A 12924-nucleotide genomic window follows, 5' to 3' on the forward strand; every position below is an offset into this window, starting at 1 on the left:
TTCCCTACTATAATTTACGAGTGCTTCGGATTAGCGTCCACGACAAGGGTACCCTCTGGGGGTGTCTCTGGTTGAGTTTCCCCATCGACCGACTCCGCCTTCAGCTTCCGCTGTTCCCTGTTACCACAGTCAGCATACAATTCTTCAGAGAAAGGGTTGTCAGACTTACTCCTCCCTGTTATGCAGATGCCTGACAACAAACGTCATTAGCACCGTAGCAATCGTGCTCGCCAACACGAACGGAAACCCCTTGGGATACCTCGGCGCCTCGACCGTCTTGAAGACGAGCAGCGGCGTCCAGGCCGTTGTGCTCTGGGCAATCGTGTTCATGGCGATGAGCATGAACGAGCGCTCGTCGGGGCGGTGGCGCATGATGTCGTTGGCCCAGCCGTACAGCACCGACGACATGGCGACGGAAGAGTAAAACGTGTTGAACGCGAACCACTTGGCCGCCTCGGGCACGTCCCACACGCACAAGATGATCATGCCGATGGCGTTCCACGCGTACGACAGCGTGATGGCGCCGGCGCGGCCGAGGAAGAGGTCGGCGCCGAAGCAAATGAAGAGGACGTAGAAGATGCCGATGGCGGGCGCGGTCGAGCCGAGCGCGTTGACCGTCGGCGACGCGTACCGCTTCAGGCTCTTAATCCACAGCAGGTACGCGCCCGAGCTGGTGTTGATGCTGGCGTTCCAGAAGAAGATGTCCCAGATGACGAGCACGTACAGCTTCCAGCTAGTGAAGACGTTCTTGACGGTGCGCAGCGTCAGCTGGCCCGACGCGCGCGGCCCGTCCTTCTCCAGCCGCCGCTTCGCCAGGGCGATGTCATGGTCCTTGAGGATGAGCCGGTTCGGCATGTCGGGCGTTCCTGGGAATATGAAGAAGCCGATGAAGCCCATGAAGAAGGTCATGCAGGAGCAGATGATGTACATCCACCGCCAGCCTGAGAGGCCGTGGACGCCCTCGAGCGTGCTGGTCGCGGCACTCTGGATCAAACCGGCGGTCAGAGTGCCGAGCGTGAGCCCGACGTAGAAGACGCCTCCTCGGCGACCGAGTTCATGGCCCCGGTACCACGCACCGAAGACGTAGTGGACGCCTGGGAAGTAAGCACTCTAAGCGCTTTGTCAGCATGCTGATATCGAACGGAGGTTTGGTGGCTACACTTACCTCGAAAAGCCCGACCAAAAAGCGATAGGCCATCATCTCCGAGTAGCCATTGGCTCGGTATTGCAGCAGCGTGAATACTCCCCAGGCAAGGTCCATTCCGGGTAGCAGCCAGTGCATACGGACCTTCGTGAACAGCCAGGCGAACGGAATCTGTCCAACCACCGCTCCAACAGTGTACATTGTTTGCAAATGTACGAGCTCATTTCCATGGAAGCCGAGCTCATCAGAAAGGCCGGCAACGTAGGCATTGTCTATAAGTGCGCTGGTCAGCGGCATCCATATAGGCCCTGTTCAGGGTCACTCACTGATATTCGCCTGGTCGAGGTACCTGCGCCCGTCAGGAACGTCGCTCATAGACTGGGGTAAATGCAGAAACTTACTTCAGCCAATAGACCAAAAACGCATACGGCACAATCAAAGCGTCCAACTTGACGATGAGCTTCCGCTCCTCGGGAGTGTCATCATCGGCGAACCAGTTGTACCAGCGCTTGGCGCGCTGAGGCACAATCGACGGCACAATGGACGGTGCCGACACCATGGTTGGAAACACAGGCGCTTCCTTTGCGATGAAAGTGGTGGTGGTGGCACAAGGAAGAAAGCGAGACAGGCCTCCATTCTTGAATCCCGGTGATCTTACCCTTTTCACAGCGTTGCCTGCAGGGACGAATAGCGAAAATTCCGGGTATGAGGGAGCATCTCATCGCTCCACTGCAACGCGCCATCTTCTGCGGCGACGCGCATGGCTGCGCTAAACGGGAGGGATCGGAGCTCGGGACGTGCAACAAGATAACAAAAATTTGGAAACGATCCCGGAGCCTGCCTCTCGAGTCAAGGCCTGTTACCTGATGCATAGGCTTTAGGAGAGCGCACGGCAGGGCTGCGTCTTGTTTGGAAGCGCCCTATCACGTTTTTGGTAATTCGCCATCTCTACCCGCGAGCACACAATAGCAGCCCGGCAATTTGCCAAGGGGCCAGACGAAGAACGATCGGATGGTTCCAGCCGCGGATGACGGTACGGTGGGTCTCGAAAGAGTCAATCTGCAAATACTCGCGTCTTGCAGCTGCCGTTTAGCGATTGCTCGGTCTTGCTGTGTTAAGTCGAGTCGCTCGGTTTCAACGGGTCTGCTGTTGCACGCAGCGTCGATCTCAGAGGTACTACGTTACGAAGATATGTCGCATCTAATTTTCAGCTAAGCTTCAGTAATAGTAAGAGTTTGGCCCCCTTTGGACATTATTGAGAACAAGATTCTTCAGCACTGCGCGGTGCATATTGCAACCCGCCGTTAGCGCCCTGCAAAATCGTCGGGTAGCTTTCATGAACAAAACAGAACGCAAGCCTTTCGAGGGCGTCGATAGCGTAATTAGCTGAATCTTATTCGTGCCATAGTCATACCACTTGCCAGGCAGCCTGAGTGTGTGGCCAAATAAGGGTATCCAATTCGAGGCGGCCAGCATCCAAGGCCCACAATGAGGTTGCACCTGACTCTCAACGCCATAGCCGAAATCCAATCATCATTCCGCTCGACCGAGGGCGCATGAGAACAACAGCATTCTCTTTAGCCTCTGTGGTTCCTTTCCAGCAAGCTGGCGTAGTGTCCACGTGGGTTGAGGTTGCCGTTGCGGTCGTACAAGGCATCCCCAAAACTCTCGCTGGCTTCCCGCTGTCCATAGACTTGCGATGGGTAAGAGCTCCACTCCTGCTGGAACTCACTCAACGGATGGCCGCAGTTCTTCGGGCCAGGCCTCCTCTTACCCCAAAACTCCATGACTCCGCCATGAAGACCAAACAGCCTACCCTGGATTGAGCCCGGCTCAGGAAATTCCATCTCGCCGTGGCATCCTCGCCCGAATCGAACGCTACCGCCATCTTTGTCACGCGCACGCCATCCAAGTGTGACGGAAGCAGGGGAGTAGTCGGCTGGCCCTGGGTTCATCTGGATGACTCCGCAGTACGGACCCCAGGCGAAACAGCCCCAGACCTTTGAAGACCTGGTCTCGCGGCAGAGCAGGAGCTTGAGGTTGTTCTGGCTTTCGAGGAAATCTTCCTCGATTGCCGGGCACTGGACGTCATACACACCTGTGATCTGGCCGATATCTGCAGAAGCAAACCTCGAAGGAGCGGCGGACGGGGAATTGTTGTAGAAAGCGTCAGTGGACTGGATGTACGAAGTTCGCCTAGCAATTGCGTTGACGGACAAGGGCTGTGCATCGGGCTCCCGCACGTCAGGTTCGTCTTTGATCTTCTGCTCCTCCTTGGGTGGTGTGCCCTCAGGGCTATCGACGGGAAAGTAACGCGGCTCATTGGCCTTGAGGGCAGCAAGGGTGGAGCTCTTAGCAAAGTTACCGGATGGAAGCCGTTCGCCTTCGGGAACCTTGATTCCAGGTCGTCCGAACCAACCATTCGCTTGCCTGTAGTCATCCCATTCAATGGCGAAGCTGAGAGCATCTCGAGGACACTGGCGCGCACCGGCCTGGACTTTGCCCTCAAAGGTGGTCCGATAATCGTGGAGATTGTAGAAGGTCCCTTCAATCTGTTTGGCATTCAAGAAACGCATGTCTCCAAGTCCGGTGGCAAACTTGAGTTTCGCAGGATCACTGGTATCCGTGCCGCGCCAAACAAAGTGGAAAGAGCCATCATGAGGGTCCTTGTCAACAAGGAAGACACCATTGAAAGGGCCGAGAGTGTAGGAACCCCACAACTTCTCCCCGTCCGGACAGAGCAGCATCTTGAGCGACTTCGGAGCTGCGGCATGAGTGGGCCATTTGTCAGCGACGACAGGTGCGGTGAGGTAGTAGAGACCCTTCATGTCGCCCAAGGCGGGCTTCTTCGGCGTAGAAGATGCGGCGCTCTTCCTCTGCGGAGCTGCTCCATCACCGGATTTGGGTGTCGTGGGCGTCTTCTTCGTCGCAAGCTCTTTCTTTGCAGGTTCCTTCCTCTTCGCAGGCTCTTTCTTCCTCGCAGGCTCTTTCCTCTTTGCAGGCTCAGCCTGTTTTGTCTTCTTCACAGCAGCGGGCTGCGCAGCTGGCACCGCGTCCTCTTCACCATTCCTCTTCCTCTTTTTCGGTGGAGTTGCGGTTGGCGTGTCGGGTGCCGGTGACTTGCCCTTCCTTTTATTTTCTGGAGCTGCAGCCATCGTATCGGGTGCCGGAGACTTGTGTTTCCTCCTCTTGGCAGGAGTGGTTGTGTCGGGTTCCGGTACCTTCGCCATCAGGTCCGCTTTTGCCTTGCGATTGGCAGCGTCGTATTCCTTCTTTAAAGTGGTCTCCAGATTCTTCACGTCGGCAGGCACCTTGAGTTTGTTGGTGTTGAGCGCGTCGAGCAGGCGAATCTTGGCGGCGTTCTTGTCTTTCGTATGGGGCAAACCATAATGCTTGAGTTGTGCGACGTACCAATGACCAACCTGGTCTTTCGGCTTCTTTGCTGCCTTTTCGGGGCGCAGCAGCTCGTTTAGCTCGTCCTTGGAAGCGCGGGGGTGTCGGTTGAGATTGCCGGCGTCGGCGAACAGCTGGCCATGATACACGAATCCGGCGCGCTCGATGGGAGGCGCGAAATTGAACGTGCTCTCCGCCATGGGTGGAGATCACTTTTCGAGTGACGGGTAGCGGAGGTGTAGAGGAGGCGAGCGGACGCAACGGTGGAGTGGGGTGTGGGGGACTTAAAACGCGGGCGCGTACCAGTGATGGAAGGGCACGCGCTCACGTGATCTCGTCAGCCCTTGCATTATGTCATCAACTGCTATTCTCCTCCATTCTCCCGCTTCATCTATCTACACCTCGCCCGTCTTCCGCAACCCTTTGAAAAACTTGCGCTGTCCACTCATGTCGACATCATCCTCGGCGTACACCTCACCCTGCTTGGCCGCTTTCAGCCGCAGCCGCCTGATCCTGCGGATGTCGTGTTCCAGGTCCTTCGTCAACCACCAGCTCCAAGCAATTCCCAGGCACGTAGCTCCACACATAGCTGCGCAGATGGCAAATGGCACCTTGTAGCCGTTGTACGCGTACTTTTCCTGAAACAGTTGCGGCCCCACCACCCCGCCCACTTGACCCACGCAGTTCTGGAACGCGAGTCCGAATGCCGCGCCCGTTGCTCCGCTGAGAGTCGACGACCGCCATGTGAAGAAGGGGATAAAGAAAGCCGCTCTGATCGAGTCGCCGACCACGATGGCCGAGTAGATGGCTGCCTTGTCCGACACGCCCGCCAAGACGCCGAAGAAAACCAGCACGATGATGTTGATGATCATGATGAACATCGGACGCGTCAGGTACGCCTGCCGCAGGAACCATCCCGCGAAGATGATGAACAGCACCGATCCTGCCGCTGAAGGAATGTTCAGCAGCTGATTCCGCGGAAGTCCAGCATATCCGAGAGCCGTGGTGATGGTAGGAAGCTGCCACGATAGCGCGTAGCCCGCCATATTTGTGGAGAAGTGTATGGACATGAAGGAGTAGGTACGCCAATCCTTCAGTGCAGCCATGACCTCGGTCTTGTCGAATGACGGCTCGTGTGTCTTGGGAGCGTTGCCCGTCAGCCGCGCCTCGAGATATTCTTGCTCCCGCGGTGTGAGCCAGCTGTTTGATCGCGGTGATTTGGGATAATCCGGCAGCACTGCATACACCACGGCGCCGAAGAGCACAGTTGCGATGCCCTCCAGCAGATAAACCCTGGAGACAAAGGTCAGTTTCGTTTCGAAGTAATCATGACTGACAACAGCAGCTGTTCGTCCAAACAGAAGCGCTCGCTCTTTGACTTACCATCTCCATGCGCTAAGGCCACCGAGTCCATTCATGTAAGATACTCCATACGCGACCAGGGACCCGACGATTCCCGACGTGTTTTGAATCGCAAACATCCACATGAACGGTTTTTGGATCTCGTCCGCTCTGTACCAAGAACAAAGCTGTACAGCAAGCCCTGGGAACATCCCGGCCTCCATCATGCCAAGAAAGAAGCGAGCAGTGTAGAGGCCTTCTTTGTTCTTGACGGCGGCGTGGCAAGCCAGGACAGTTCCCCAGGATACGATGATGCGTGTTTGCCAATTGCGCGGACTCGTCTTCTTTAGAAGCAGGTTGCTAGGGACCTCAAACAGGATGTAGGATATCTGAAAGGGGTCAGTGCCAATTCTCAAGGAGAAATCATCAAAGGAATATAACGTACAAAGTATATGGACTGGACCCAGTTGTATTGGTTCGCCGACATCTTGAGTTCGTTCAACACATTGCTCGGCTCTCCAACTTGTAAGACTTTTACACTGGCAGCGTTGGTGTAGTCGATCTGGACCAATGTCAGTTGGGCTTCCTCGCTCCATTCCGCGCCGAACTCACATTTTTGAACAGGTATATTATTCCGATGAGAAGAAGGAACTTCCGATCAACTTTGCGCCTGATGGCTTTGTCTTCTTCCGCAGTGAAGGAAGCAAGGAAGGCTTTTTTGCCCGCATCAGTGCCATCGTGAAATTCGTTGACAGCGATTGAAGATGCCACAGGGCTTTCGGCCACTGCAGTGTCTGTGGCGGTAGCAGTTTTGCTGTCCGTCATTGTTGAGCGAATGAAGGGAACTGGAGAGCTATGTGCAAGCTACAACTCCCAGGAGCGCAAGAAGTACAAATGCTTTATCGTCGATGCTACTCTACCCATCACCCGCCACCCAAGACGGAAGATCCCACCGTATCAAGGTTGCACCGAAATTTTCATCGCAACGTCCAGGCTTGGCTGTCTCGGGTCCCAATGAAAGACGGCTCACGGCATGTCGAGTGTGGATCTTGTATCGAGGTGCGATTTAATCCTCCGGGCACGCCATGGCTTATCAGCGGAACTAGGGCGAGGCGATCCCATTATTGCGGCAATTGGGCAATCGGGCGCGCTGCGAAGAAGAACCCCGCATGGCTCATGCAACGGATGCAGGCGCTAAAGCGGGGAGCCATGAAGCTATATGCCCCCGGTATGGCGTGCTTCGCTCACCCGCTTCCGCTGACTGACTAAGCGGTGATCCAGGAACATCCGAACCCAAGTGCGCGGATAAGAATGCTGGCTGTTGACTGTCGAAACTTCTTTTTCCGCCGTCGTAGTCGATCTGGTAAAGTAAGAGCCGCCTGGTTGCTCGAGTCGCGTTCTTGCTCCACCCGCCACGTGACTGACAACACACCTCCTCTCTCATTCTCCCGCATCGCCCCCACAGCCACAACATCTCTCCTTGTCTTTTTCCATAGCCACTTGGCGACCTAAGCCACAGCCTTGACCATGCCGGCGCAAACGAACGGCATCAATGGCTACCATGCCGAGAAGAAGCACATCCTGCTCAATGCGTTTGATATGAGCACCGTTGGCCACTTGTCCCCAGGCCAATGGAAGGTTAGTCCGGTTGACTGCCCATGCGTAACCTCGAACTCACGTGTAGTCCTGCAGAACCCGAATGATCGTTCAGCTCACAAGAGGAAGCTGGATTATTGGATTGACTTGGCCAAGTTGCTGGAAAGAGGAGATATCAATGCGCTTTTCCTGGCGGACACCTATGGCGGCTATGATACATATGAGGGAAGCTTGGATAATTGCATCAGGAGAGCCGCACAATGGCCCATGACAGACCCGACGATTGTGTGTTTCTTCCTTTTTTTTTTTTTTTTTTACATGAGGGACTCAGGTCTCCCCTGATGTGCTGGCTATCCGGACTATCACTAACGGTGTACTAGCCAATATCCGCAATGGCAGCCGTCACTAAGAACCTGGCCTTCGGAATCACTGCCTCGACCACGTTCGAGCCACCCTTTTTGCTCGCTAAACGGTTCTCGACCCTTGACCATTTAACCAACGGTCGGATCGGCTGGAATATTGTCACTTCGTGGAAAAAGGTATTTTGAAATCTTTATTTACACCGTGGGAGCTTCCCGCGATAGCGCAACCCGAGCTTATTGTAATATCCTGGGGAAAGGCGGCCTTCAAAGCCATCGGCCTAGACTCGCCAATCGAGCACGACGAACGCTACGTACAGGCCGACGAATACCTGCGGGTGCTCTACAAGCTATGGGAGGGATCCTGGAGCGACGACGCCATCGTTGAAGACAAGGAAAACGATACCTACGCGATGCCCGAGAGGATCCGGGAGATCCACCACCACGGCAAATACTTCAAGCTCGACACCCGACACATCACCGATCCCTCCCCCCAACGGACTCCCTTCCTATTCCAAGCCGGAACATCCCCGTAAGTCTATTGCCCATCTACCCCCTTCCCCGCAACTCACAATCCAACAACAAAAACAGCGCCGGCTCCAAATTCGCAGCCACTCACGCCGAAGCCATCTTCGTCTCCTCGCACAGCCCCATCCCTCTCCGTCCCAAAATCGACACCATCCGACGCCTCGCCGCCGCTGAAGGCCGTGACCCGCGCTCGATCAAGGTGTTCGCGACTTTCTGTCCGATCGTGGGACGCACGGACGGCGAGGCGCAGGAGAAGCTGCGCGAGTACCGCAAGTACGCGTCGACGGTGGGCGGGCTGGTGCTGTTCAGCGGGTGGACGGGCATCGACGTGTCGACGCTGCCGCTCGACGAGGACCTGACGCCGGCGCACTCCAAGGAGGCCAACAGCGTCAAGTCGATCCTGGCGACGCTGACGGCGACGTCCAAGGACGTGCCCAAGGTGACGCCGCGCGTGGTCGCGGAGAAGGCGGCGATCGGCGGCCTGGGCCCCGTGGCCGTGGGGAGCCCGGCGACGGTCGCGGACGAGATGGAGCGCTGGGTGCGCGAGGCGGATGTGGACGGGTTCAACCTCGCGCACGTCACGACACCGGGCACGTTTGAGGATGTGGTGGAATTGCTGATTCCCGAGCTGAGGAGGAGGGGGCTGTATCCGGAGAAGATCGAGGATGGTCTCACGGCGAGGGAGAAGGTTTATGGGAAGGGCCAGTCGAAGCTGCGGGACGATCACGAGGGGAGCAGGTACAAGTACGACGTCTACCAGGAAGATCCGCCGTACATCCCCCCGGAGACGGTCAAAGCCCAGAACGGGGTAAAGCCGACGCCGGGGAAGGCTGTCGCTTATGATCTCAGGAGACAGCAGGAGCTTGTCGCGTGAGGACACAAGGGTGTGAATAAAGATATTCGTCTTCCTACTTTTGCTGGTGTCGGTACCATTCTAGCGTCTCTAATGCAGAGTCAAACCCAGTCCATCCAACCCGTAACTTTTCCCCTTCTATCAATCCAACTCAACGGCCAACCTCCGCCCGGAAATCTCGCCCCTCCTCATCCGATCCAACGCGCCGTTCACGCCCGCCAACCCACCCTTCTCCACCACCACCTCGGGCGGCGTCAGCAACCCCTCCTCTAACAACCGCTCCAACCACGCCATCGTCGCCCTTCCCACCTCGGGCACCTCATGAAACAGCTTGATCGGCACCGAATGCACCCTGACCCCCTCTCCCACGTCCTTCGGATTCGACGCCAACCCAACCAAATGCGCCTTCTGCACCTCTCCCCCCGCACCATCTAACGCCCGCGCCAACCTCCCCGCCGTCTCCCTCCCCACGAAATCCACCCCGAACACCCTCCTCCCCCCAGCACCACCACCACCAACAACCGCCCTCACCACCTCCGCCGCCCTCTCCGGATCGTGGCTATCCACCCACAAATCGACGTCGCCGTTTCCGTCCCCGTCCCCGTCCCCCGCCCACCGCCTTCCGTGCTTCGCCACGTCCCCCACCGCCACGACCCGCAGCCCGGCCACCCCGCGCGCCAGCCTCGCCGCGCACCGCGCCGTCGTGCTCGAGCCGCCCCACAGCACGAGCCAATCGCCCGCGCGCGCGCGCTTGTCTTCCGCTATGTTGCCGCCGTGCGCTTCGGCCAGGCAGTCGGATGGGATGCGGGACGCGGGGACGGAGCGGAGGAGGGCGCGGTAGTTTGGGCCGATCGGCACGTTGGAAGGAGTGGCAGTCGAGGGGGAAGAGGGGGAGGAGAAGTCGATGCCGAAACAGATGCCGAGGGTGAGGGCGGCGGCGACGAAGGCTACCCCGAGCGAGGCGCCCGAGGCGGCGGGGAGCGTGCGCGGGAGCCGGCAGATGGTGTGGGGGTGGGCGACGGCGTATTGTTGGAAGGCGGACTTGCGGGGGTCGCGGTAGTCGGTGGAGATGGCGAGGTAGAGGGGGGCTTGGTGCCCGTCGGTGTCTGGAGAGGAGGAGGAGGCGGAGGAGGCGGAAGCGGAGGAAGATGGGATGGAGGAGGCGGAGGCGGCAATGGAGCGGGGGTGGAGCGGCGAGGAGGGGTGCGCGTGGACGATGGTGCCGACGAAGTCGCGGCCGTTGATGTAGGGGAGGGTGGGGATGCCGAAGCCGAAGTCCCTGGTTTTTGGATGGTGAGTTTAGTTTTGGAGGGAGGCGCAATGGTGCGTGGCAGTTGGTGAACTTACGGCCCCTTCCAGTCGATTGGATTCAGGCCAATCGCTTTCACCTTGATCAAAACCTCGTCGTCGGAGTGCAGAGTCGGTATCTCGTGTTTGGGCGTGAGGGCGTAACGGGTGCGCGGTTGGTATAGCATGAGGACGGTCTGCATCGTCGGGACATGCGGCGGCGGCGCCGTCTGTTGGTCGGCCAATGATGATGATGGCGCTGTATCCATCACCACGCCGCCGCTCTCCTTGAGTGTTTGAAACGGCGCTTTCTTCGAGGAGCCATTGACAGCATTGGTTTTTAGGTCGGCGATGGTCAGATCGCGCTTCAGGTTACCCCAGGCGGGCGCCTGCACATCACGCTGGCCAATCATCTTGTTGCGTTTGCCCCGGAAAAGAAAAGAAATTGGCAATGCTGCGAGCAGCAAGCAGAAGTAGAGGCAATTGAGGGAAACAAAGTCAACGAGAGGTTCGAAGGTGGAGAAGCGGCACATTATTATTATTTCTGAGAGACCGGCGGGCGAAGACGACGTCAAGCAGCAGCGCCGAGGTAGGGCGTGGCGCTAGAGCCGCTTTCACGACGCATGATTGCGTGCTGCTCTTCACCGCGGCCGTTTTGCCGGCGGATGCGAGTCAAAATCGGCGCATAAGTGGGAGCTGGCGCGTGGTGTTGAATAGCGCAAGCATCGCCTCAGATGCTCCCGGAATCACGTCATCCACCACGCGGATAATTCCCGATAACACAATTCTGGCCCGCCCTCCGACCCCGTCGACCGGCTCGTCAGTGGAGTACATAAGCACGAATGATTTTCGAAGCACAATTGATGTGCAACCGTGACATGTTTGGACGGGCGGGGTAAGTGAGCACACTGCTTACGCCAAGCCTACGGTAACTACTTCTTCCCTTTCCCCAAATCTCAACGCAAACTCAAGCCAAAACACTCATACCCTGGATGATATCCTCCGGCATCTTCTCATCCCTGAGCAGCCACCCAAAAGCAGCAACAGACGCAAAATTCGACTTCTGCCCGGAAACCAGCCCCTCAAACGTAGCGTGCGCGTGCGGCACCCCGGGAGCGACATCGATGCGCGTCTCCGCCCCGCGGTCCCTCAAGAGGCGCCAGTACACCAGCCCGTCGTCCCGCAGCGGATCCTCGCCGCAGGCGCTCACGTAGGTGCGCGGGTAGCCGACCAGCGCGTTCTCCGCGTTCAGCGGGCACCAGTCGGGCGACGCCGTGTCGGGCCCGTACTTGTCCATCAGCGCGTCCACCGCCGCCGCGTTCAGGATGAAGGCGTCCCTGTTCTGCTCGCGCGAGAACCAGAGGTCCCGGTAGGCCGCCGGCACGTTCGGCTCGACGAACAGCACCGGGATCCCGATGTGCAGCCCCGTCAGCGCCGGCTCTTGCTTCTCCCCGATCCACCTCTGCGCCGCGACGGCCGCCAGGTTGGCGCCCGCGGACGCCCCGCCGACGATGAAGCCGGCGCTGGGGTCGGCGCCGAGTTGGGTCTCGGCGTTGGCCGCGATCCACTGCAGGTTGTCCCACACGTCGTTGGGCTGCGTGGGCCAGCGGTGGCCCGAGGGCACGAGCCGGTACGACAGGTTGACCACCGTGGCGCCGTGCAGCTCGTTGAGGATGCGGGCGAAGGGCGACATCTGCGTGTTGTCGCCGACGAGGAAGCCGCCGCCGTAGATGAGGACGACGAGCGGGCTCTTCCCGTTTGCCGGGGGGGACGTCGGCTTGTGCACGCGCAGCGGGTTGAGGTGGCCGTCGCGCATGGGCACGTCGATGATGTAGCCGTGCTGCGCGGCCGAGCTATTGACAGCGCCAGACGAGGCGTCGAGGCCGGGTAGCTCGGCGAAGCTGGCCATGTTCTCGTAGCCATTCTCTTTAATGTACTGTCCAGTGTTGTTAGCTTGGAGGCCCAATCATTGTCCTGGGATAGGAAATGCTCTTGGTGCAGATATACGGAGCAGTACAATCAGAAGACAAAGCGGTACAATGACAAGGGCCATGGACCCTGTTTTTATTTCCGCTCTTCAATTTCATGTCCGCAACATTCGTCTTACCTTCGTGAATTCCGGGCTGGTAAAGAAGTCAGCATGAATAAACCAAAGCATTTCAAGCCGGAACCTTACTCTCTGATTCCCAACTTAGCGACTTCATCGTATGTGTCGTACATCTTGGATGTATTTGAGGTGTATTCCGAAGGCGTCTGCAGGCTAGTTTGGTTGTGTGAACCATCGGCCGTTGCCGCTGATGCTGTCGCTTTTAAGAGTAGTGTGGGGACGATTAACCCCGCAATGTCCATAAGCGCCAAGATCCTCATTTGTCTGATGGTGTAGCGTTCTCTAATTTTATATGATCAAAATCCGTGAAATTTGG

The 12924-nt window shown here is 57.8% G+C and overlaps 6 protein-coding genes across 6 annotated transcripts; 1 reads left to right on the forward strand and 5 right to left on the reverse strand.

The window, feature by feature from the left end:
* Positions 1–14: 14 nt before the first annotated feature.
* Positions 15–1703, reverse strand: SEO1_2 (MFS transporter (Seo1); the record flags this gene model as incomplete). The annotated part of the gene is made up of 5 exons (XM_066773852.1): positions 15–117; positions 170–1110; positions 1166–1416; positions 1471–1493; positions 1546–1703. 5 exons carry the CDS (start codon positions 1701–1703, stop codon positions 15–17), a joined length of 1476 nt encoding a protein of 491 aa, XP_066636419.1.
* Positions 1704–2721: 1018 nt separating this feature from the next.
* On the reverse strand, positions 2722–4737 carry SLS55_002371 (uncharacterized protein; the record flags this gene model as incomplete). Its single annotated transcript, XM_066773853.1, has 1 exon — positions 2722–4737. One exon carries the CDS (start codon positions 4735–4737, stop codon positions 2722–2724), a length of 2016 nt encoding a protein of 671 aa, XP_066636420.1.
* Positions 4738–4932: 195 nt separating this feature from the next.
* On the reverse strand, positions 4933–6703 carry SLS55_002372 (uncharacterized protein; the record flags this gene model as incomplete). Its single annotated transcript, XM_066773854.1, has 4 exons — positions 4933–5830; positions 5921–6267; positions 6324–6440; positions 6491–6703. 4 exons carry the CDS (start codon positions 6701–6703, stop codon positions 4933–4935), a joined length of 1575 nt encoding a protein of 524 aa, XP_066636421.1.
* A 702-nt stretch (positions 6704–7405) lies between these two features.
* Positions 7406–9235, forward strand: SLS55_002373 (uncharacterized protein; the record flags this gene model as incomplete). Its single annotated transcript, XM_066773855.1, has 3 exons — positions 7406–7516; positions 8154–8365; positions 8425–9235. The coding sequence occupies 3 exons, from the start codon at positions 7406–7408 to the stop codon at positions 9233–9235; spliced, it is 1134 nt and encodes a 377-aa protein (XP_066636422.1).
* Positions 9236–10557: 1322 nt separating this feature from the next.
* Positions 10558–11126, reverse strand: SLS55_002374 (uncharacterized protein; the record flags this gene model as incomplete). The annotated part of the gene is made up of 2 exons (XM_066773856.1): positions 10558–10955; positions 11120–11126. The coding sequence occupies 2 exons, from the start codon at positions 11124–11126 to the stop codon at positions 10558–10560; spliced, it is 405 nt and encodes a 134-aa protein (XP_066636423.1).
* Positions 11127–11468: 342 nt separating this feature from the next.
* On the reverse strand, positions 11469–12721 carry SLS55_002375 (uncharacterized protein; the record flags this gene model as incomplete). Its single annotated transcript, XM_066773857.1, has 3 exons — positions 11469–12437; positions 12609–12624; positions 12678–12721. 3 exons carry the CDS (start codon positions 12719–12721, stop codon positions 11469–11471), a joined length of 1029 nt encoding a protein of 342 aa, XP_066636424.1.
* Positions 12722–12924: the final 203 nt, after the last annotated feature.

Source organism: Diplodia seriata (assembly GCF_021436955.1).
Source record: "Diplodia seriata strain FDS-637 chromosome Unknown scaffold_2, whole genome shotgun sequence".
Taxonomy (NCBI): domain Eukaryota; kingdom Fungi; phylum Ascomycota; class Dothideomycetes; order Botryosphaeriales; family Botryosphaeriaceae; genus Diplodia; species Diplodia seriata.